At 55.9% G+C, this 23,609-nt stretch overlaps 1 protein-coding gene across 1 annotated transcript; it reads left to right on the forward strand.

The window, feature by feature from the left end:
* Nucleotides 1–1,243: 1,243 nt before the first annotated feature.
* LOC129694478 (CREB-regulated transcription coactivator 1-like) lies at nt 1,244–23,540 on the forward strand. The gene is made up of 11 exons (XM_055631195.1): nt 1,244–1,471; nt 3,316–3,426; nt 5,234–5,359; nt 11,461–11,550; nt 13,419–13,468; nt 14,913–15,012; nt 16,332–16,515; nt 19,174–19,475; nt 20,255–21,406; nt 21,911–22,045; nt 23,328–23,540. Exons 1-11 carry the CDS (start codon nt 1,355–1,357, stop codon nt 23,529–23,531), a joined length of 2,571 nt encoding a protein of 856 aa, XP_055487170.1. The 5' UTR covers nt 1,244–1,354; the 3' UTR covers nt 23,532–23,540.
* The last annotated feature ends 69 nt before the right edge of the window (nt 23,541–23,609 follow it).

A 23,609-nucleotide genomic window follows, 5' to 3' on the forward strand; every position in this document is an offset into this window, starting at 1 on the left:
TCACCAAGACCCTGTACAACTGCAGTAGAACCTCCCTGCTCCTATACTCAAATCCTTTTGCTATGAAGGTGCAGGGTACACTGGGAGATGTAGTGGTGAACTGTGGCCTCAACTACCTTCTGTGGCAGAGAATTCCACAGATTAACCATATAACACTCTGCACGGAAAAAACAGGCCATTCGAGCACTCATCCGGCCGAACCTAATCTCCCCTAGTCCCATATACCTGCGCTCAGACCATACCCCTCCATTCCCTTCCCATCCATATAACTATCCAATTTATTTTTAAAATGATAAAAACGAACTTGCCTCCACCACCTTCACTGGAAGCTCATTCCACACAGCTACCACTCTCCGAGTAAAGAAGTTCCCCCTCATGTTACCCCTAAACTTCAGTCCCTTAATTCTCATGTCATGTCCCCTTGTTTGAATCTTCCCTACTCTCAGTGGGAAAAGCTTATCCATCTCAACTCTGTCGATCCCTCTCATCATTTAAAAAACCTCTATCAAGTCCCCCCTTAACCTTCTGCGCTCCAAAGAATAAAGCCCTAAAGATTCACCACTCTCTGTGTAAAAAATGATTTTCTCATCTCGGTCCTAAAAGATTTCCCCCTTATCCTTAAACTGTGACCCCTAGTTCTGGACTTCCCCCAACATGGACTTGACTTGGTGAGGTGGTGCATGCTCAGTGCATGCTGGGAGTTGTAGGCAGAAGCTGGGAGTTTCCAATTTATGACTACATCTCCCGGCAGGCGATGCGAGGGCCGTGTCGTCGATGGTTAAGGTGCAGTGCACGCTGGGAGATGGTGACGTGAGGTGGGCTCAGTGCATGCTGGGAGTTGTAGGCAGAGGCCGGGAGTCTTCCAATTTATGACTACATCTCCCGGCAGGCGATGCGAGGGCCGTGTCGTCGATGGATAAGGTGCAATGCACGCTGGGAATTGTAGGCAGAAGCCGGGATTGTTCCAATTAATGACTACATGTCCCGGCAGGCGATGCGAGGCAGACTTGTCGTCGATGGTTACGGTGCAGTGCATGCTGGGGGTTGTAGACGTTTGACGTGAGGGTCGGACTACGTCTCCCGGCAGGCGGCGCGGCTGACGTGCCCGCCTGAGGTGCAGGGGCACCCTGGGAGTTGTAGTCCACTTGTGGTGACGGAGCGCGATGGGAGATGGAGTGAAGGGGGCGGGTGGACTACAGGTCCCGGCATGCATTGTGGCGGCGGCGGCGGGGTCGCTCGGTCGGGCTGGGCTGGGCTGGGCCTGGCGGGTTTGTGGATCGCACGGCCGCCTCCTCCTCTCCCTCTCTCTCCTCCCTCCATTCCTCCCTCCCGCCCCACGGGCCTCCACACCAACATGGCGGCGGCGAACAACCCGCGCAAGTTCAGCGAGAAGATCGCGCTGCACAACCAGAAGCAGGCGGAGGAGACGGCGGCCTTCGAGGAAGTCATGATGGAGCTCACCAACTCGCGGGTGGGTGGGTGGAGGGGCCGGCCGGGCCTAGACAGCAGGCCCCGGGCAGCCCGGCAACTCCCAGCCCGCTCCCTCCCGGAGGGGAGTAGCCTGGATCTGTGTGTGTGTGTGTGACATTGGGGTGGAGTGTAACACTGGGGTACAAGTACTGGTGGGGGACAGGTGTGTGTGTGGGTGTGTGTGTGGATTGGGGTGCTGTTATAAAGTTACGGGGACAGTGGGTGTGTGGGACAGGGGGTACAGTGGTGGTGTGTGTGACAGGTGGGGTTTGAGTGTATACACGGGTACAGTACTGGTGGGGACAGGTGTGTGTGTGTGTGTGTGTGGGTGACATTGGGGTAGAGTATAACACGGGTACCGTACTGGTGTGGACAGGTGGGTGTGGGTGGGTGTGTGTGACATTGGGGTGGAGTGTAACATTGGGGTGGAGTGTAACACTGGGGTAAAGTACTGGTGGGGACAGGTGTGTGTGTGTGTGAGACACTGGGGTAAAGTACTGGTGAGGACAGGTGTGGGTGTGTGACACTGGGGTTGAGTATAACACTGGGGGACAGTACAGCACTGGGGTACAGTACTGGTGGGGACAGGTGTGGGTGTGTGTGACACTGGGGTTGAGTACAACACGGGTACAGTACTGGTGCGGACAGGTCTGTGTGTGTGTGTGTGTGACTCTGGGGTTGAGTACAACACTGGGTACAGTACTGGTGAGGACAGGTGTGGGTGTGTGACTCTGGGGTAGAGTACAACACGGGTACAGTACTGGTGAGGACAGGTGTGTGTGTGTGTGACACGGGTACAGTACTGGTGGGGACAGGTGTGTGTGTGGGTGTGTGACTCTGGGGTTGAGTATAACACTGGGGTTGAGTATAACACTGGCGTATAGAACTGGTGGGGACAGGTCTGTCTCTGAGTGTGTGTGACACTGGGGCACAGTACAACACGGGTACTACTGGTGGGGACGGGTATGTGTGTGTGTGTGACACTGGGGTAGAGTATAACACTGGGGTGTCCTGTCCCCACCAGTGTTGTACCCGTGTTATACTGTACCCCAGTGTTACACTGTAACCCAGTGTTATACTCACACTGGAGTACAGTACTGGTGGGGACAGGTCTGTGTGTGTGTGTTACACTAGGGCACAGTACCGGTGGGGACGGGAGTAGCACCCAGACAGCGCCCGTAGTCAGGATCTAACCCGGGTCTCTGACATTGTGAGGCAACACGCCACCAGGCTGCCTCTTGTGAATGTGAATTGGTTAATATTCTCTGCTGTAGTTTAGTTTGACAAAGGAATTTGTGTAGCTGCCTCTTCAGCTTCGTGTCTGTGAATGGACACATTTGTTTGTGTCTGTAATTCTGTGTGTGTGTGTGTGTGCGTCTATATGTGAGTCTATGTGCGTGAGCGTCAGTATGTGTGTGTCTGTGCGCATGCGTCAGTATGTGTGTGTCTGTGCGCATGCCTGCCTCTGTGTGTGTGTCTGTGTGTGTGCGCGCCTGCACCTCTGTTTGTTAGTGTGTGTGTGTGTGTGTGGCTATGTGTGTGTCTGTGGTGTGTGTGCGTGTATATGTGTGTTCGCCTGCACCTCTGTCTGTGTGTATGCACCAGTGTGTGTGTGTGTGTGTGGTTATGTGTGTGTCTGTGGTGTGTGTGTGTATATGTGTGTTTGCCTGCACCTCTGTCTGTGTGTATGCACCAGTGTGTGTGTGTGTGGGTTATGTGTGTGTCTGTGGTGTGTGCGTGTATATGTGTGTTCGCCTGCATCTCTGTCTGTGTGTATGCACCAGTGTGTGTGTGTGTGTGTGTCTGCCTGCCCAGGTTAACACTGTGTCTCTCTCCTGCCCCCAGTTACAGGCCCAGAAGGTGCACCAGCTGCGCCTGTCACAGACGCGGGGACAATACTACGGCGGCTCCCTGCCCAACGTCAACGCCATCTCCAGCAACGCCGCCGACTTTCAGGTAACTAGGGGTACGGTACCTGATGCTCGTGGCCCCCTGGCGCACAGATTAAATGACAATCCTTGGAATAGGAAATATGGTCAATAAATTGTACTTTTTTCACACAGAGAGTGGTGAATCTCTGGAACTCTCTGCCACAGAGGGTAGTTGAGGCCACAGTTCATTGGCTATATTTAAAAGGGAGTTAGATGTGGCCCTTGTGGCTAAAGGGATCAGGGGGTATGGAGAGAAGGCAGGTACGGGATACTGAGTTGGATGATCAGCCATGATCATAATTGAATGGCGGTGCAGGCTCGAAGGGCCGAATGGCCTACTCCTGCACCTAATTTCTATGTTTCTATGAGTGTGTGTAGGACAGTGTAGTTTAGTCTAGAGATACAGCGCGGAAACAGGACGTTTGACCCACCGAGTCCGCGCCGACCAGCCATCCCCGCACACTCACACACCCACACACACACACCCACACACACACACACACACACACACACACACACACACACACACACACACACACACACACACACACACACACACACACACACACACAGACACACACACGCACACACACACACACACGCACACACACACACACACACACACACACACACACACACACACACACACACACACACACACACACACACACACACACAAAAACACACACACACAAACACACACACGCACACACACACACACATACGCAAGCATGCATACGCACACACACACACGCATGCACACACACACACACAGACACACACACACACACAGACACGCACGCACATATACACACAATTTTACATTTATACCAAGCCAATTAACGTCCGAACCAGCGCATCTTTGGAGTGTGGGAGGAAACAGGAGCACCCGGAGAAAACCCACACTGGGTCACGGGCAGGACGTGCAAACTCCAGACAGACTGCACCCGTAGTCAGGATCGAACCCGTGTCTCTGGCGCTGTGAGGCAGCAACTCTACCCGTGCAGGCCGTTAGTGTGCGGCGATCGCTGTCCCGTCGCGGGCTCTGTGTTTCCGTGCTGTATCTCTAAACTGAACGACAGTGAACGACCCTGGGAGCCGGCGCTGGCGGGGAAGCGGGGGGGGGGGGGGGTCCAGTTGATGGTGGGGGTGGAGGACCGAGGCTGCTGTTGACATGGACATCCTCGCTATTGAGGGAGCCCAGCGTAGGTTCACCAGGTTAATCCCAGTGATGGCGGGACTACGGTCATATGCTGAGAGAATGGAGCGGCTGGGCTTGTACACTCTGGAGTTTAGAAGGATGAGAGGGATTCTATAGATTGTTAAGGGCATGGGGCACACTAGAGGCAGGAAACATGTTCCCCCAACTGCTGGGGGAGTTGGACACACACAGACACAGGACAACACTACACACACACAAACACCCACACAACCCACACACACACAACTGCTGCACACCCACACACACCCAAGGGGGAGTCACACACACCAGGGGGCACACACACACACACACACACACACACAGTTTTAAGAATAAGGGGTATGCCATTTAGAACGGAGACGAGGAAACACTTTTTCTCACAAAGAGTGGTGAGTCTGTGGAATTCTCTGCCTCGGACGGCGGTGGATGCAGGTTCTCTGGATATTTTCAAGAGAGAGCTAGATAGGGCTCTTAAAGATAGCGGAGTCAGGGGATATGGGGAGAAGGCAGGAACGGGGTACTGATTGTGGATGATCACATTGAGTGGCGGTGCTGGCTTGAAGGGCCAAATGGCCTACTCCTGCACCTATTGTCTATTGTCTATTGAAATGTCGTCTAACCTCACCCACAGGGCCCCTTCAACCTGGGGTTGGACTCGAACCGAGGAACAAGGCACCACGGACTGGTGGAGAGGGTCCAGATCGCACGGCTCACCTCCCCACACAGACGGCAGATATCCTTTCACAGCCTTCCTTTGGTTTAGGAAGGAACTGCAGATGCTGCTTTAAACCGTGGGTAGAGACAAAACGCTGGGGTAACTGCGGGGCAGGCAGCATCTCCTTCCCTTCCTCCCTCTGTCTCTCTATCTCCCCCTCAGACAGATAACCGGGGGATAGATAACCGACCCGGAACGTCACCCATTCCTTCTCTCCGGAGGTGCTGCCTGTCCTGCTGAGTTACTCCAGCATTTTGCGTCTATCTTCGGTCAGTTTGGTTTAGGTACAGCGCGGAAACAGGCCCTTCGGCCCATCAGGTCTGCGCCAACCAGCACATTAACGCTGCCCTATAAACTGGGGACAATTTACCGCCAATTTTTTACCAAAGCCAATTAACCTACAAATCTGCGCGTCTTTGGAGTGTGGGAGGAAACCGGAGCGCCCGGAGAAAACCCACGGGGAGAGCGGGCAAACTCCGCGCAGACAGCGCCCGTAGTCAGGATCTGTGGCGCTGTGAGGCAGCAACTCTACCGCTACACCCCTAGAGAGTATTGTGGCGCGGAAACAGACGCGCGTGCACAAATGCACGTGCATGTGCAAGCACACACACACGCACACTCCCACACACGCAGGCACACACGCACGCATACACATGCTCACACAAGCATGTGCACACACATACAGGGTCACATTCCCGCGCACACAACACACACACACACACACACACTAGGGTCTATGCGCACACACACAACACACAGGGTCACACACACACACAGTGGTCATTCGCACACACACCCACAGGGTTCATGCACATTTCCACACATTACTCACCATGTCCGCACACACACACACACACCCATCAGCGCCGCCTTCACACCCCATTCCCTCACCCCACACACCCTTTTTCACTCATTTCCCTTCCACCCGCCCCTCACATGTACACACACACAGGTTCATGTTCGCCACACACACACACACAGGGTCATGCACACACACACACACACATGTCATGGCTTCTACACACATTTGCCTCACTTGCTTTCCAATCTCACACAAGCGGTTAGCTCCACACACCATTCAGGGGCCATAAACCCTTTCCAGCCACAGGTCATGCCATTTCCCCCCCGTCACGTAGAAACAGGGTTTTCGTACACACCAACACTTGTTCTTTCACATGGATTCTCCCGTGCACTCACCACCTACCCCGTCTATTCCCCACTCTTTCAACACAGATGGACCCCAAGGTCACAGACCCTTTCCCACACAACACCCTTTTACTCCAACCGCACCTTCATCCAGTGCTCAACCAGGTCCGTCGCCCGCATACCCACTGAACACCCTGGATCACCCATGTTCACACTCCCCTCTTTTGGCTTACTCTCCCCCATGTACCTCTCTCTCCATGAACCTCCTGATTTTTTTAGCCAACTCATATCATGGAGAAAAGGGGTATCACTCCCTGGTCTCCTTGATGGAAGATTACCGATCTGCCCCTCCATCCGGGCCCTTCGCTGCTCCTTTCCGTTGTACATTCTATCCTCTGCCTACCTCGCACTCTCCTCCTCTGCAGGCTCGAGGGGATGAGAACCCTCTAATTGCCCTTTTCCCTCGCCCACCCTCTTTTCATTTCACGACACCCTGCACCCTCGGCCTCAGGGTCCTTCGCTTACTTTTCCCCTCCCTTCTACTTTTTCTTAGTCTCTCTTTAGGAGTGGCCGGTGCCACCTTTCTTACCTCACATTCTCTAATTCTTCATCTCATGTCATCCTCTAGATCCTCCCTCTCTCCCCTCTCTTCTTTCCTGATCTCCCTCCTTCCCCCCTCGTATACTTCTGTCTTGACCCTCTACCCTCCCTTCCTCTTCATAACTGTTCCCCGTTGCCCCACTCTCATTGTTTATTTCTACTTCTCTCCCTCTCTACATCTTCCCTCTCTCTTCCATTCTCCTTCTCCTTCCCTCGTCTCCCCTCTCCCCTTTCTTCAATAACCCTCTCCTCTTCTTCCTTCCCCCCGGAGCTGTCTCTCTTCGCTTCTCAATCCTTTCCTTCCCTCAGATTCCTCTTCGCTCTCCCCCCCCCGTGTATCCCTCTTTATTCTTGTCTACCATGGAATCAGCCTGGTCCCTCCCCCCTATATCTAGCCTCCTATCTCCCCCATTTAACTTAGCCCTCCCCATATATCCTCTATTTCCTCCTATCCTGATAGTATCCTCCATCACGTTACATCCAACAGCTCCAACCATCCCCTCCTTCCCATTTCTTCCTCAGTACTACAGGTCCTCCTCCTCACCATTTCCCAATCTTCTACTCTATTCCCTGCCATCCCCTCCTCCTCAATCTCTCTCCCTCCCCCTCCCTCCCCCTCCCCGATCTCCCCTCCCTCCTCGATCTCCTCTCCCTCAATCTCCCCTCTCCCTCCCCCCCTCCCTCTCGCCCCCACTCTTCATCCCCCCACTGTGGCCTCTCCCTCACTCCCTCATCCCCCATCCCTCATCTTTTCATTTATACTCTCCTCTCCTCACCTCTCCCCCCCTCACCATCCCTCCCTCCCCCCCCCCTGTCACTTCCCAATCCCCATGTCCTCCCACTTTCCTCACCCTCCACCCACATCCCTCCCCCCACTCCCCTCTCCACCCTCACCCCATTTCCTCCATCCCCATCTCTCACTCCCACCTCCCCCAATCCCATCCCCCACAGTCCCCATCCTCCTTCTCTTCACCATCCCCCCCCCCATCCCCCTCCCCATCACAGGCATGACCATCCTCTTTTTCCTCCCCATCACTCCTTGCTCCCCCCCTCTCCCCCCCAACCCTCCCCAGAAAACTCCCCACTCTCCCTCCACACTCCCCTCGGCCCTCCCACACCCAGATTCACTTCGGTTGCATCCCCCTCACTCCCTCTCTCAACCTCTCCCCTCACCACAGATCCCATCCACAATCCAATTGCCTCTCTGGTGATTCAATCTCCTCCTCACCCTCCCCCTCCCCCCAAAACCCCATCTCCCTCACTCCCCCCCCTTCATCTCACCATCCCTCACTCCCCAGTCACTCTACTTGCCATCCCCCTCCCACCTCCTCATCCCTCATCATCTCCCCTCTCCCACCCCCACACTATCACCATCCCCAGGGGGTAACCCCCTCCCCATCCCCCCACTGGGCCAACTCCCCCATCATCCCCTCCCCATCGCTCCTACTCCCCATTCCCTCCCCTCCCCCCCATTCCCACATCACACCCCCACTCCCCCCTTTTCCCCAAGCGCACCCACACCCCCCCACCTCCCCCATGGCCCCCAACCCCCCATTCCCTCCCCCCCCCCTCCACTTCCACCAATCCCCAACACCCCCACTCCCCCTCCCCCATCCTTCCCCTTCATCATGCCCACCCCCCCATCATCCCCCCTCACCCACACCCCCCATAACCCCTTCTCATCCTCACCCATTCCCCCAACACTCCCATCCCACATTTCAACAAATCCACAAATTGCCCCCCATCCCTCCACACTCATCCTCCCCCCATATCTCCCCACCCCCCCAATCCCCATCCCCCCACTCCTTGCCACCCCCCCCCCCCCTCCCCATCTACCCCTTCACCCCCCCCCAATGTCCACCACCATCCCCCCACTGACCCACTCCCCCCACTCCCCATCATTCCACTCCCACATCCCCCCCTCCACTCCCCATCCCCCCCCACTCCCATGCCCATCCCCCCCACTCCCCACCCCCCCACTTCCCCAACCCCCAACTCCCCCATCAATCCCCCACCTCCACCCCCACCCCGCCAACCCATCCCTCCTCCCATCCCCCCACTCCCCATCCCCCCACTCCCCACTCCCCCACACCCCACCCACACTCCCCCCTCCCCCTCCACTCCCATGCACTCCCCCACCCACCCCGCATCCCCCCCACTCCCATTCCTCCCCCCCTCCCCATCCCCCCACTCCCCCACCCCCCACTCCCCATTCAACATCCCCCCCATCCCCCCACTCCCCCCATCCCCCCCATCCCCCATCCATTTCACTCCCCATCCCCCATTCCCAGTCATCCCCCCACCCCCTCTCCCACCCCCCCTCAACATCCCCCCACTCCCCATTCCCAACCCCCCCCCCCCAAGCATCATCCCCCCACTCCCATCCCCCCCCTCCTTCCACTCAGCCCCCCCCCCCCACTCCCCCCAACCCCCACTCCCCATACCCCCACCTCCCCCTCACACCCCACCACAACTTACCACTCCCCCACACCCCCACCCCCACCCCCATGTGGTATAGAGCCCCACTCCTCCCCCCACGGAGCCCCACCCCACCCCCACTTCCCCATCCCCCCCACTCCCCACCCCCGCATTCCATCCCCCCACTCCCCCATCCCCCCCCCCCCCACACCCCCTCATCCCCCACCTTCCCTCCACCACCTCCCATCCCCCATAGTCGTCCCCATTGTCCACCAGCTCCCCATCTCAGTTCCATTCAACACTTCCCCATCCCCCCACTCCCCATCACCCCCATCCCCCCCATCCCCTCCCCACTCCCCCAAACTCCCCACCCACTCTATCCCCCCCCCGCCACCATCCACCCCCCCTCCATCCCCCCCACTCCCCATCCCCCCCACACCCCCACCCTACTCCCCCCCCTTCCCTCCACCCCCTCTTCCACATCCCCCCACTCCCCACAATCCCAACCCACACTACCCCCATCCCCCCCACTCCCCATCCCCCCCCCACTCCCCTCCATCCCCCTCATCCCCATCCCCCCCCCTTCCCTCCACCCCCCTTCCCATCCAGCCCCCCACCTCCCCATCCCCCCACTCCACCCATCCCCCCCACTCCCCTCACCCATACTCCCCCTCCCACTCCCCTGCCATCGACCCCCCCCTCCCCCTGCACCCACACACCCCCTCTCACTCTCCCCCTCGGCACTCCTCCCACTTGGACCCATGCCCCCCACCCCCAGCCAACTGGTTCATTTCATAGAGTTGGCCACCCCCATCCCCCCAACGTGGGGGCCATCCCCCCCCTCCCCCAGCAACCCCCATCTGAGACCCGCCTCCACACACCCACCTGGCACACACTCCCACCCCACCCACACCACATCACCCCCCACCACCTACACACATCCCACTGCACACCCCACACCCAACACACACACACAGTGTTATTTATGCCCCGTCCACATACCACTCAACTTACAATCACACACATGCACACAAGCTTCGCACTACACACACACACACATGCACACACACCTAACCACACACACTATGCACTTACACACACACACACACACACATGCCTTGGCACTACCAGCCACACACACATTCACACCACACATGCACACACACACATGCACACACACTACACTCCCCCACTCACACACATCCCACATGCCACCACACACACCACCCACCTGCACACACCACACCATTGCACGCCTCCACACACACCACCCACACCACACACACACACACCCCACACACACACACATGCACACTCACACACGCCATGCACCACGCACGCACACACACACGCTTGCACACACCACCCACACCACCCACACACACACATATGTACACGCGCACACACATGCGCACACACGCACACATGCACACTCGCACACACACACACACATGCACACACGCTCACACACACACACACACACACACACACACCACAGCACACACACACAAACACCACACACTTGCACACACACCCACGCACGCAAACACACACACACACAGCGCACACACACACGTGCAGCGCACACACACACACATGCACACGCTCACACACACACACGCACATGCACACATGCACACACACACACACACACACACACACACACACCACACACACACACACGTTTCTGGATACTTTCAAGAGAGAACTAGATAGAGCTCTTAAAGATAGAGGAGTCAGGGGATATGGGGAGAAGGCAGGAACGGGGTACTGATTGGGGATGATCAGCCATGATCACATTGAATGGGGGTGCTGCCTCGAAGGGCCGAATGGCCTCTACTCCTGCACCTATTGTCTATTGATTTAATAAATGCTTTACTGTGGCTCACCTAATGGTTTGATGACAAAAACAAGGCCCGAGGGTGAACTTGCAGCCCCAGGCGTCTGTGTTGTTACTGATGCTGTCCCACTGACCTGTCCTTGCAGCGTTCTCCACCTCCGTCTTGCCCCTGGATGACCTTCTGGATGAGGACAAGACTCTGTCTAAAGCGCCCTGGGACACCCAGAAGGTGAGATTCAGGTCAACGCATAACCTCCATACCTTTGTAGTTGTGGACATACAGCGCAGGAAACAGGCCCTTCGGTCCACCGTCCAGCACACGTTCACACACTAGTATGCAGTATAATGCCACATAAATGTGAGGTCCTCCATTTTGGTGGCAGGAAATCGGGTGAAGCAGGTCTATTATCTAAAGATTGGCCGATTGGGAAAGGGGGAGATGTAGCGAGACCTGGGTGTCATGGTACACCAGTCATTGAAGGTAGGCATGCAGGTGCAGCAGGCAGTAAAGAAAGCGAATGGTATGTTAGCTTTCATTGCAAAATGATTTGAGAATAGCAGCAGGGAGGTTCTACTGCAGTTGTACAGGGTCTTGGTGAGACCACACCTGGAGTATTGCGTACAGTTTTGGTCTCCAAATCTGAGGAAGGACATTATTGCCATAGAGGGAGTGCAGAGACGGTTCACCAGACTGATTCCTGGGATGTCAGGACTGTCTTATGAAGAAAGTCTGGATAGACTTGGTTTATACTCTCTAGAATTTAGGAGATTGAGAGGGGATCTTATAGAAACTTACAAAATTCTTAAGGGGTTGGACAGGCTAGATGCAGGAAGATTGTACCCGATGTTAGGGAAGTCCAGGACAAGGGGTCACAGCTTAAGGATAAAGGGGAAATCCTTTAAAACCGAGATGAGAAGAACTTTTTTCACACAGAGAGTGGTGAATCTCTGGAACTCTCTGCCACAGAGGGTAGTTGAGGCCAGTTCATTGGCTATATTTAAGAGGGCGTTAGATGTGGCCCTTGTGGCTAAGGGGATCAGGGGGTATAGAGAGAAGGCAGGTACGGGATACTGAGTTGGATGATCAGCCATTTATCATATTGAATGGCGGTGCAGGCCTTTAAGGTTTGCCGAATGGCATCCTACTCCTGCACCTATTTTCTCATGTTTAATTTTATGTTAGTTCTATATTATCGAGGCCACAATAAAAGGCCTAATACCACACTGATCCTAATTTGACCGGGACACCCTTGTGATTTTAAGTTCACGAGATTGCTTCCTGGGATGGCATTGTGAGCCTGTGAAGAGGCGTGTTAGGAGGTTGCGGGGTGGGGTGACCTGGACAGGACCAGGCTGAGTGGCCGAGATGCGTGGCAGATGCAGATATAATATAGATAAATGTGAGGATATGTGGAGAAGGCAGGAACGGGGTACTGATTGGGGATGATCAGCCATAATCACATTGATGATGGCTGATCATCCCCACTCGCTAGAATTTAGAAGATTGAGGGGGGATCTTGTAGAAACGTACAAAATTCTTAAGCGGTTGGACAGGCTAGATGCAGGAAGGTTGTTCCCGATGTTGGGGAAGTCCAGGACAAGGGGCCACACACACAGTTTAAGGATAAGGGAGAAATCTTTTAGGATTGAGATGAGGAAAACATTTTTCACACAGAGAGTGGTGAATCTGTGGAATTCTCTGCCACAGAAGGTAGTTGAGGCCACACAGTTCGTTGGCTATATTTAAGAGGGAGTTAGATTGGCCCTTGTGGCTAAAGGGATCAGGGGGTATGGAGAGAAGGCAGGTATGGGATACTGAGTTGGATGATCAGCCATGATCATATTGAATGACGGTGCAGGCTCGAAGGGCCGAATGGCCTCTACTCCTGCACCTATTTTCTATGTTTCTATGTTTCTATGTTTCTATGAATGGTGGTGCTGGCTCGAAGGGCCGAATGGCCTACTCCTGCACCTATTTTCTATGTTTCTTTGTTTCTATGAATGGCGGTGCTGGCTCGAAGGGCCGAATGGCCTACTCCTGCACCTATTGTCGATTGTCTATTGAAAGAACTGATCGTGCCTCCTGTTGGTTTTCAGGTGCAGAGCGGCCTGTCTCGTCCAAAGTCCTGTGAAGTGCCCGGCCTTAAGTAAGTGAAAAGAGAGTTGTGTATGTGTGTGTGTGTGTGTGTGTACACAGGCATGTCTAACGCCAGTGACCCCGCAGTGTGTGTGTGTGTGTGTGTGTAGAGGGAGCTTCACTGTGTTTGTATCATTAAATGATTTATTGTAAATGCCAACCAGATACAACATACCAAATCCCTGGTGACAGACCCACCACTATATTACAAAGTCACCAAACTGTTCGGACATTAAATGCCAAACCAACTCGCTATTGAGGGAGCCCAGCGTAGGTTCACCAGGTTAATTCCCGGGATGGCGGGACTGTCGTATGCTGAGAGAATGGAGCGGCTGGGCTCGTACACTCTGGAGTTTAGAAGGATGAGAGGGTATCTCATTGAAACGTATAAGATTATTATATTATTAACCTTTCTGTCCTGGGCCTCCATGGTCAGAGTGAGTACCACCGGGAAGTGGGGGAGCAGCGCCTCATATTCCGCTTGAGCAGTCTGCACCCTAGCGGCATAAACATTGATTTCTCCAATTTCCGGTAGCCCTTGCTGTCTCCTCCCCTTCTCAGCTCTCCCTCAGTCCTCGGGCTCTTCCTCTTCCTTTCTTCTTCCCCCCCCCCCCCCCCCACCCTACATCAGTCTGAAGAAGGGTTTTGGCCCGAAAAGTTGCCCATTTCCTTCGCTCCATAGATGCTGCCGCACCTGCTGAGTTTCTCCAGCACTTTTGTCTACCTAAGATTATTAAGCGATTGGACACGCTAGAGGCATGAAATATATTCCTGATGTTGGGGGAGTCCAGAACCAAGGGGCCACACACACACACACACAGTTTAAGAATAAGTGGTAAGCCATTTAGAACGGAGACGAGGAAACACATTTTCTCACAGAGAATTGTGAGTGGGTGGAATTCTCTGCCTCAGAGGGCGGTGGAGGCCGGTTCTCTGGATACTTTCAAGAGAGAGCTCGATAGGGCTCTTAAAGATAGCGGAGTCCGGGGATATGGGGAGAAGGCACGAACGGGGTACTGATTGGGGATGAGCAGCCATGATCACATTGAATGGTGGTGCTGGCTCGAAGGGCCAAATGGCCTCTACTCCTGCGCCTATTGTCTATTGAAATGTCATCTAACCTCACCCACAGGGTATATGGGAAGAAGCCAGGAACGGGGTACAAAGGTACACAAAAATGCTGGCGAAATTCAGCGGGTGAGGCAGCATCTATGGAGCGAAGGAAATAGGTGACGTTTCGGGCTGAAACCCAGTAGTCCCAGCCTGCTCAACCTCTCCCTGTAGCTCAGACATTCTAGTGCTGGAGGTTTTGGAAAGAGGAAAGGCTCCCACCCCACCCTACCCCGGCCCGTCCCACCCCCCCCGACAGGGTCATAAGGAATAGGAGCAGAACCAGGCCATTCTGCCCATCATTCAGTCATGGCTGATCCATCTCTCCCCCCTAACCCCGTCAGCAAGGGTGGCCTGCTGTTCCCCGAGGCCGGGACGCTGTTTGGGCAGGAGGGCGCGGAGGAGACGATGGCCTGGTCACCGCCCGCCCAGCTGAGGGAGGGATGACACGTGGAGGCGAGGCAACAAGATGAGGTGAGTGAATGGGGGCGGAGGGGGGAGGGGGTGGGGGGGGGGAAGTGCTTGCCTTGGTTATACGCCACGATACCCTCAAGTCAAGTCATAGAAACATACACATAGACAATAGGTGCAGGAGTAGAGGCCATTCGGCCCTTCGAGCCTGCACCGCCATTCAATATGATCATGGCTGATCATCCAACTCAGTATCCCATCCCTGCCTTCTCTCCATACCCCCTGATCCCTTTAGCCACAAGGGCCACATCTAACTCCCTCTTAAATATAGCCGATGAACTGTGTGGCCTCAACTGCCTTCTGTGGCAGAGAAATCCACAGATTCACCACTCTCTGTGTGTGAAAAAAAATGTTTTCTCATCTCGGTCCTAAAAGATTTCCCCCTTATCCTTAAACTGTGTGGCCCCTTGCTCTGGACTTCCCCAACATCGGGAACAATCTTCCTGCATCTAGCCGGTCCAACCCCTTAAGAATTTTGTACGTTTCAATAAGATCCCCCCTCAATCTTCTAAATTCTAGCGAGTACAAGCCGAGTCTATCCAGTCTTTCTTCATATGAAAGTCCTGCCATCCCAGGAATCAGTTTGGTGAACCTTCTCTGTACTCCCTCTATGGCAGGAATGTCTTTCCTCAGATTAGGAATGTCTTTCCTCAGATTAAGTCAAGTTTACACAATACAATATTTATTCCATGTCATTTGAACCTCAGTGAGGCTCAAACGAAACTCAGTTTCTACAGCCACACAAACAAAACAATTCCTACAAGACACACAAACAAATCCATTCCCACAAACATCCATCGCAGTGAATCTCCTCACTGTGATGGAAGGCAAAGTCTTGTCTCTCCCCAGTGCACCATTTTTCTCCCGATGTACGAGCTGTGCAGTGAAATGAAAAGTGGCAATGCTCGCCGACTTTGTGTTAAAAACAAACAAACTAACCCATCTCTACCCCATCTCTCTCCCCCTATCTCTCCCCTATCTCTCTCTCCCTCCTCTCTCTCTCTCTCTATATATATATCTATCTATATCTCCCCCCTATCTCTCTCCCCCTATCTCTCCCCTATCTCTCTCTCCCTCCTCTCTCTCTCTCTCTATATATATATATATATATATCTCTCTCTCTCTCTCTCTCTCTCTCTCTCTCTCCCTATCTCTCTCTCCCCTCTCTCTCTCTCTCTATATATATATATCTCTCTCTCTCTCTCTCTCTCTCTCTCTCTCTCTCTCTCTCTCTCTCTCTCTCTCTCTCCCTCTCTCTCTCTCTCCCTCTCTCTCTCTCTCCCCCTCTCTCTCTCCGGGGCTCGCTGCCGGACCTCACCAACCTGCACTTCCCCTCGCCGCTGCCCACGCCGCTCGACCCCGAGGAGGCTGCGTACGGCAGCGGCGGAACCGGCAGCACGGGCAACCTGGCCGGTGCCCGTGGCCGTCTGGGGCTCTGCCGGTCCCCGCGGGACAACGCCGACTACCCGCCAGCGGGTAGGACTGATCGCTGCGAGACGAGGGCTTGGGGGTGGAGGAGGGGGGGGGGGGGAGTTGGAAAGGGAGTGTCATAGTTGATCATCCGCAATCCACAAATTGTACAGACCCCCTAGTGAGACCACACCTGGAGTATTGTGTGCAGTTTTGCCCCCCTCATTTGAGGAAGGACATTCTTGCTATTGAGGGAGCCCAGCGTAGGTTCGCCAGGTTAATTCCCGGGATGGCGGGACTGTCACATGCTGAGAGAATGGAGCGGCTGTGGGCTTGTACACTCTGTGGAGTTTAGAAGGATACGAGGGGATCTCATTGAAACATTATAAGATTGTTAAGGGTTTGGACACGCTAGAAGCAGGAAACTGCAGGATCATGGCTGATCGTCCACAATCAGTACCCCGTTCCTGCCTTCTCCCCATATCCCCTGACTCTCCCCATATCCCCTAGCTCTCTCTTGAAAGCATCCAGAGAATCGACCTCCACTTCCTACTGAGGCAGAGAATTCCACTGACATAGAAACATAGAAACATAGAAATTAGGTGCAGGAGTAGGCCATTCGGCCCTTCGAGCCTGCACCGCCATTCAATATGATCATGGCTGATCATCCAACTCAGTATCCCGTACCTGCCTTCTCTCCATACCCCATGATCCCTTTAGCCACAAGGGCCACATCTAACTCCCTCTTAAATATAGCCAATGAACTGGCCTCAACTACCCTCTGTGGCAGAGAGTTCCAGAGATTCACCACTCTCTGTGTGAAAAAAGTTCTTCTCACCTCGGTTTTAAAGGATTTCCCCCTTATCCTTAAGCTGTGACCCCTTGTCCTGGACTTCCCCAACATCGGGAGCAATCTTCCTGCATCTAGCCTCTCCAACCCCTTAAGAATTTTGTAAGTTTCTATAATATCCCCTCTCAATCTCCTAAATTCTAGAGCGTATAAACCAAGTCTATCCAGTCTTTCTTCATAAGACAGTCCTGACATCCCAGGAATCAGTCTGGGGAACCTTCTCTGCACTCCCTCTATGGCAATAATGTCCTTCCTCAGATTTGGAGACCAAACTGTACGCAATACTCCAGGTGTGGTCTCACCAAGACCCTGTACAACTGCAGTAGAACCTCCCTGCTCCTATACTCAAATCCTTTTGCAATGAAAGCTAACATACCATTGGCTTTCTTCACTGCCTGCTGCACCTGCATGCCTACCTTCAATGACTGGTGTACCATGACACCCAGGTCTCGCTGCATCTCCCCCTTTCCCAATCGGCCACCATTTAGATAATAGTCTGCTTTCCCGTTTTTGCCACCAAAATGGATAACCTCACATTTATCCACATTATACTGATAAGAGGGGATCTCATTGAAACATATAAGATTGTTAAGGGTTTGGACACGCTAGAAGCAGGAAACTGCAGGATCATGGCTGATCGTCCACAATCAGTACCCCGTTCCTGCCTTCTCCCCATATCCCCATATCCCCTAGCTCTCTCTTGAAAGCATCCAGAGAATCGCCCTCCACTTCCTTCTGAGGCAGAGAATTCCACACTCACAACTCTCTGGTTGAAAACGTTTTTCCTCGTCTCTGTTCTAAATGGCTTACCCCCTTATTCTTAAACTGTGTGTGGCCCCTGGTTCTGGACTCCCCCAACACCAGGAACATGTTTCCTGCCTCTAGCGTGTCCAATCCCTTAATAATCTAATATGCTTCAATAAGATCCCCCTCTCACCCTTCTAAACTCCAAGTAGACAAAAATGCTGGAGAAACTCAGCGGGTGAGGCAGCATCTATGGAGCAAAGGAATAGGTGACGTTCCGGGTGGAGAGTGTACAAGCCCAGCCGCTCCATTCTTTCAATGTATGACAGTCCCGCCATCCCAGGAATTAACCTGGTGAACCTACGCTGGGCTCCCTCAATAGCAAGAAACATACAAGATTGTTAAGGGTTTGGACACACGCTAGAGGCAGGAAACATGTTCCCGATGTTGGGGGAGTCCAGAACCAGGGGCCACACACACAGTTTAAGAATAAGGCCATTTAGAATGGAGACGAGGAAACACTTTTTCTCACAGAGAGTTGTGAGTCTGTGGAATTCTCTGCCTCAGAGGGCGGTGGAGGCCGGTTCTCTGGATGTTGAGAAATGTCCATGAGAGCCCACGAGCAGCCATTACCGTCAATCTCAGAGTTCGAATCAGGGGAAACACGGGAGAACTCTTGGATTAACACATACAGTGGGACAGCCCCATAACTCTCTTGAAAGCATCTGTCTTTGGAGAGGCAGCATGGAAACAAGCCCCTTCGGCCCACCCGTTCCTCGCCGACGAGTAACCCCCCCCCTAGGATACGTGATTGGAGTTTGGGAGGAAACCGAAGGTATCGGAGAAATCCCGCCCGGGTCACAGGAAGAGTGTGCAAACTCCGCATAGACAGCATCCATAGACGGGATGGCAGCAACTCTACCGCTGCGCCACCATGACTGCCCAATAGGTGGAGGAGTAGGCCATTCGGCCCTTCAAGTCAGCACTGCCATTCAATGTGATCATGGCTGATCATCATTGTGGCAGGGGGTTGGCACTGGGGAAGAGGGGGAGGGGGGGATGAGGGGTGATGGCGTTCTTATTAACTCGAGGGGTGTGTGGGGGTTGTCTCTTGTTGTCGCCCTCTGCAGGCTTGTCCTCCTCGCTCCAAGGGTCGCTCAGCTCCATGTCGCTCCAGTCCTCCCTCAGTAACCCCTCCCTCCACTCCTCCCTCAACGCCTCCTCCTCCCTCCACTCCTCCCTCAACGCCTCCTCCCTCCAGCCCTCCCTCAGTAACCCGTCGCTGGCGCCCAAGCCGGGCCCCGTCGGCGCCTCGCCCCGCAGGCGGGGGGCCCCCCTCAACCCCCTGGTCCTGTCCGCTGCCGACTCCAGGAGGGGCCACGCCAAGCAGTTCTCGCCCACCATGTCGCCCACTCTGTCGTCCATTGCACAGGTGAGAGGGGAGGGGGTGTGGGGATTGTCTCTGGGTGGCAGAGCGGTCACGGGGTGGGGAGAAAAAAGGGGGAGGGGGGAGGGGGCGGGGACACGGGACTCAGTCTTGTCCGGCACAGTTAGTCTGTGCACATCCAGATCCGCCACATCACCTCTCTACCATCCACAGGTGGGAGAGCGCTCCCCCTAGTGTCGGGAGTGCGGGAGAGCGCTCACGCTAGCGTTGGGCAAAGACCCTACAGCGGAGCAAGATAGTCCACTCGACGAAAAAGACGTAGTACGGTCGTGGGCAGATTCGTGGGGTAATTTTCGGCGCCATTTCCGTAACCGGCTTCCGTCTCCGCACCAAAGATCCCGTAGTGGAGCAAAGATAACTACTGCGGAGACGGAAGCCGGTTACGGAAACATCCTCGTAAAAATAAAAGTTATTTGGTAAAATTCTTCTCCTCGTTTTCAGAATTATAATTTATTAACACAAACTGTTCCCCCCACAACGTTGATTACACTGCGGGTCGGGTCGGGTTACTAAAATGGTCGACGTTCCGCTCCGTTGCGTACTACACGTCTGCCCATTGCATTTAGCAGGAGTGGTCTATCTATAGGATCTTTGGTCGGGAGTGCAGGAGAACGCTCCCCCTAGTGTCGGGAGTGCGGGAGGACACGAGATGGAGTTAGTGATGGAGGGTGTGTGGGTGGGGAGGGGGGAATGGGGAGGGTATGTGTGTAGGGGGGGTGGAGAGGGGCTACCCACTAACGGAGGGGTCTCGTCCTTCCCACCAGGGCATCCCCTTGGATACCAGCAGCCTCTCCGACCAGCGGTTGCCCCCGTATCCCTTCTGCCAACAGCAGGCCTTTCAACAGACGGGATACCCACAATCTCAGCCCACCCAGCAGACGGCGTTCCCACAGTCCCAACCCGCACAGTATCCGCCACCCCACTCTTCCCATCAAACAGGATATTCCCAATCCCAATCCTCACAACAGACAGCGTACTCGCCATCCCAGTCCCAACAGACTGCATTCCCACAATCCCAGTCAAACCAGCAGGCAATATATCCACCATCCCAGTCCCAACAAACAGCATTCGCACAATCCCAGTCCCAACAGACAGGTTATTCCCAATCCCAGTCCCAACAGACAGGTTATTCCCAATCACAGTCCCAACAGACAGCATTCCCACAGTCCCAGTCCCAACAGACAGGTTATTCCCCATCCCAGTCCCAGCAGACAGCATTCCCACAGTCCCAGTCCTCCCATCCGACACAGTTGTCGCCATCCCAGTCCGCCCAACAGACAACGTTCCCACCATCCCAGTCAAACCAGCAGATAGTATATCCACCTTCCCAATCCCAGCAGACAGCGTTCCCACAATCCCAGTCCCAGCAGGCAGCGTTCCCACAATCCCAGTCCGCCCATCAGACGCAGTTCCCACAATCCCAGCAAAACCAGCAGAGAACGTTCCCACAATCCCAATCCTCCCAGCAGACAGCGTTCCTGCAATCCCAGCCCCAGCAGACAGCGTTCCCACAATCCCAGTCCCAGCAGACGGCATTCCCACAATCCCAGTCCCAGCAGACGGCGTCCCCACAATCCCAGTCCCAGCAGACAGCGTTCCCACAATCCCAGTCCCAGCAGACGGCGTTCCCGCAATCCCAGTCCCAGCAGACAGCGTTCCCACAATCCCAGTCCCAGCAGACGGCGTTCCCGCAATCCCAGTCCCAGCAGACGGCGTTCCCACAATCCCAGTCCCAGCAGACGGCGTTCCCGCAATCCCAGTCCCAGCAGACGGCGTTCCCGCAATCCCAATCCCAACAGACAGGCCACCATCAAACAGGTTACCAGCAGCTGGACTATCAGCAGACGGGCTACCAGCAGAAGTTGTTCCAGCAGAACTTCCAGCAGCAGCAGCCCAGCTCCCAGACAACACTGAGTGTGAGTATTGGGGAGGAAGGTGAGAGGAGGGAGGGTAAGGGTGCTGCAGCGGGGGGGGGTTGTGGGGTCAGGGGGGGGGGGGGGGGGGGGGGGGGGGGGGGGGGGGGGGCAGAGGTACCGAGGTAGCGCCACATGTGCGGGTTGGGGTGCTTTGCGATGGGCTGAAGGGTCTCAGCCCGGGGAGGGAGAGGTGGTGGGAAAACATGTCTACCTTTTTGATGATCATTGTCTCCCCTCCCCCACTCTCTCCCTCCCCTCCTCCCCCACTCTCTCTCCCCCTCCCCCACTCTCTCTCCCCCCCCCCCTCCCCCACTCTCTCTCCCCCTCCCCCACTCTCTCTCTCCCTCCTCCCCCACTCTCTCTCCCCTCCCCCCACTCTCTCCCCCCTCCCCCACTCTCCCCCCCTCCCCCACTCCCTCTCCCTCTCCCTCTCTCTCTCCCCCTCCCCCACTCTCTCTCTCCCCCCCCCCCCACTCTCTCCCCCCCTCCCCCCTTCATCTTCAGTACAAGGAGCCAGAGGGGGAGCGGCTGCAGGAGGGGCCGTGTCCACCGGGGGCTCCACTGCTCAACAAGCACAACCTCTTCTACTACAGCCGCGTGGGGCCCATCCCCAACATCATCCTCACAGGTAAACCCCCCCCCCCCCCCCCACTCCACCCCCATCCACCCCCCCCACTCCCCTCCCCATCCACCCCCCTCCCCTTCCCCCATCCTCCCCCCTCCCCTTCCCCATCCACCCCCCCCCCCACCCCCTTCCCCCATCAACTCCCCTCTCCCAAACCTGTCCCCCCCCCCCATCCACCCCCTTCCCCTCCCCCCCCTCACCAACCCCCCCATCCCATCCACCCCCCCTCCTCCCCCTCCCCCCCCATCCACCCCCCACCCCAGCCCATACCCCCCCCCCTCCCCCCCCCCAACCCCCCTTCCCGTCCACCCCCTTTCCCCCAACCTCCCCCCCCCCATCCCCCCCCCAGCCCCTCCACCCCCTTCCCCTCCCCCCCCCCACAACTCCCCTCACCGGAAAAATTGTAGGGAAGAGGCGGGGGGGGGGGGGGGAGATGGAGAGGGGAGGGGAATGAGCGGGGAGGGTGGGATGGAGAGAGGAAAAGTGGAGACGGGGATGAATTGGGGGGAGGGAGGGAGGTTGAGGGTAGAGATAGGGGGGGGAGGGTGTGAAGGAGAGAGGAGGGGGTGGAGTGGGGGAGGGGATGGTGTGGGTGGGTGAGAGGGAGGGAGGGATGGAGGGTATAGTTAGGGAGAGAGACGGGTGTGAAGCGAGAGGAGGGGGGGTGAAGTTGGGGTGGGGGTAGATTTGTGAGAGGGAGGGATGGAGTGGGAGGGGGGAGGGAGATGGGGTTGGGGGAGGGGGAGGGTGGGGTAGAGAGAGGAGAGGAGGTGTGAAGGAGAGAGGAGGGGGATGGAGTTGGGGAGGGGAGGGTGGGGGTGGGTGGGAGGGAGGGATGGTAGAGTGGGGGATGGGAGGTGTGAAGGAGAGAGAGGGGGGGAGTGGGGGGAGGGGAGGGTAAGAGTGGGAGAGGGTGGGGGTGGGTGAAGGGAGGGAGGAGAGTTAGGGAGGGAGAGGGTGTGAAGGAGAGAGGGGGGGATGGAGTGTGGGGGAGGGGATAGAGTGGAGGGAGGAGGGAGGGTGGGGGGAGGGGAGGGTGAGGGTAGAATATAGGGAGAGGAGGGTGTGAAGGAGAGAGGAGGGGGGATGGAGTGGGGGTGGGGTAGAGATGGGGGAGGGAGGGATGGGGGAGGGGGAGGGGAGGGTGAGGGTAGAGATAGGGAAGGAGGAGGGTGTGAAGGAGAGAGGAGGGGGGATGGAGTGAATGCCTCCAGAAGGCAGAAACACAACACAACACTCACCTCAACTCCTTGCTCCCCCCCCCCCCCCCCCCCCCCCCCCCCACCACCCCTCCAGGTAGATTCACCGCCCGGCCTCTCCAAGGAGATTGCCAGCGCCCTGGCGGGGATGCCGGGCTTCGAGATGGACCCGCACTACCCGCTGGACGAGGGCCTGGGGGAGCCGCTGACCCTGGCCAGCCTGAGCATGCTGTCCGACCCCGACCTCAGCCTGCTCTCCGACCCCGACCTCGAGGACGGCTTCCGCGCCGACCGCCTGTAGCCCCCCCCCCCCCCCCCCCCCGACACCCCAGGGTGGGGGGGAGGCACCCCGTGGGTGGAGAGGAGCACCCATTGCTGA

Source organism: Leucoraja erinacea, unplaced genomic scaffold, assembly GCF_028641065.1.
Source record: "Leucoraja erinacea ecotype New England unplaced genomic scaffold, Leri_hhj_1 Leri_684S, whole genome shotgun sequence".
Lineage (NCBI taxonomy): Eukaryota > Metazoa > Chordata > Chondrichthyes > Rajiformes > Rajidae > Leucoraja > Leucoraja erinaceus.

Bases quoted from the DNA above. Each gene is read 5' to 3' on its own strand.
- LOC129694478 (XM_055631195.1), top strand. From the start codon at position 1,355: ATGGCGGCGGCGAACAACCCGCGCAAGTTCAGCGAGAAGATCGCGCTG. The intron at 11,551-13,418 runs GTGAGATTCAGG...GTTGGTTTTCAG, and splicing joins CGCCCTGGGACACCCAGAAG to GTGCAGAGCGGCCTGTCTCG. The intron at 21,407-21,910 runs GTGAGTATTGGG...CTTCATCTTCAG, and splicing joins GCTCCCAGACAACACTGAGT to TACAAGGAGCCAGAGGGGGA.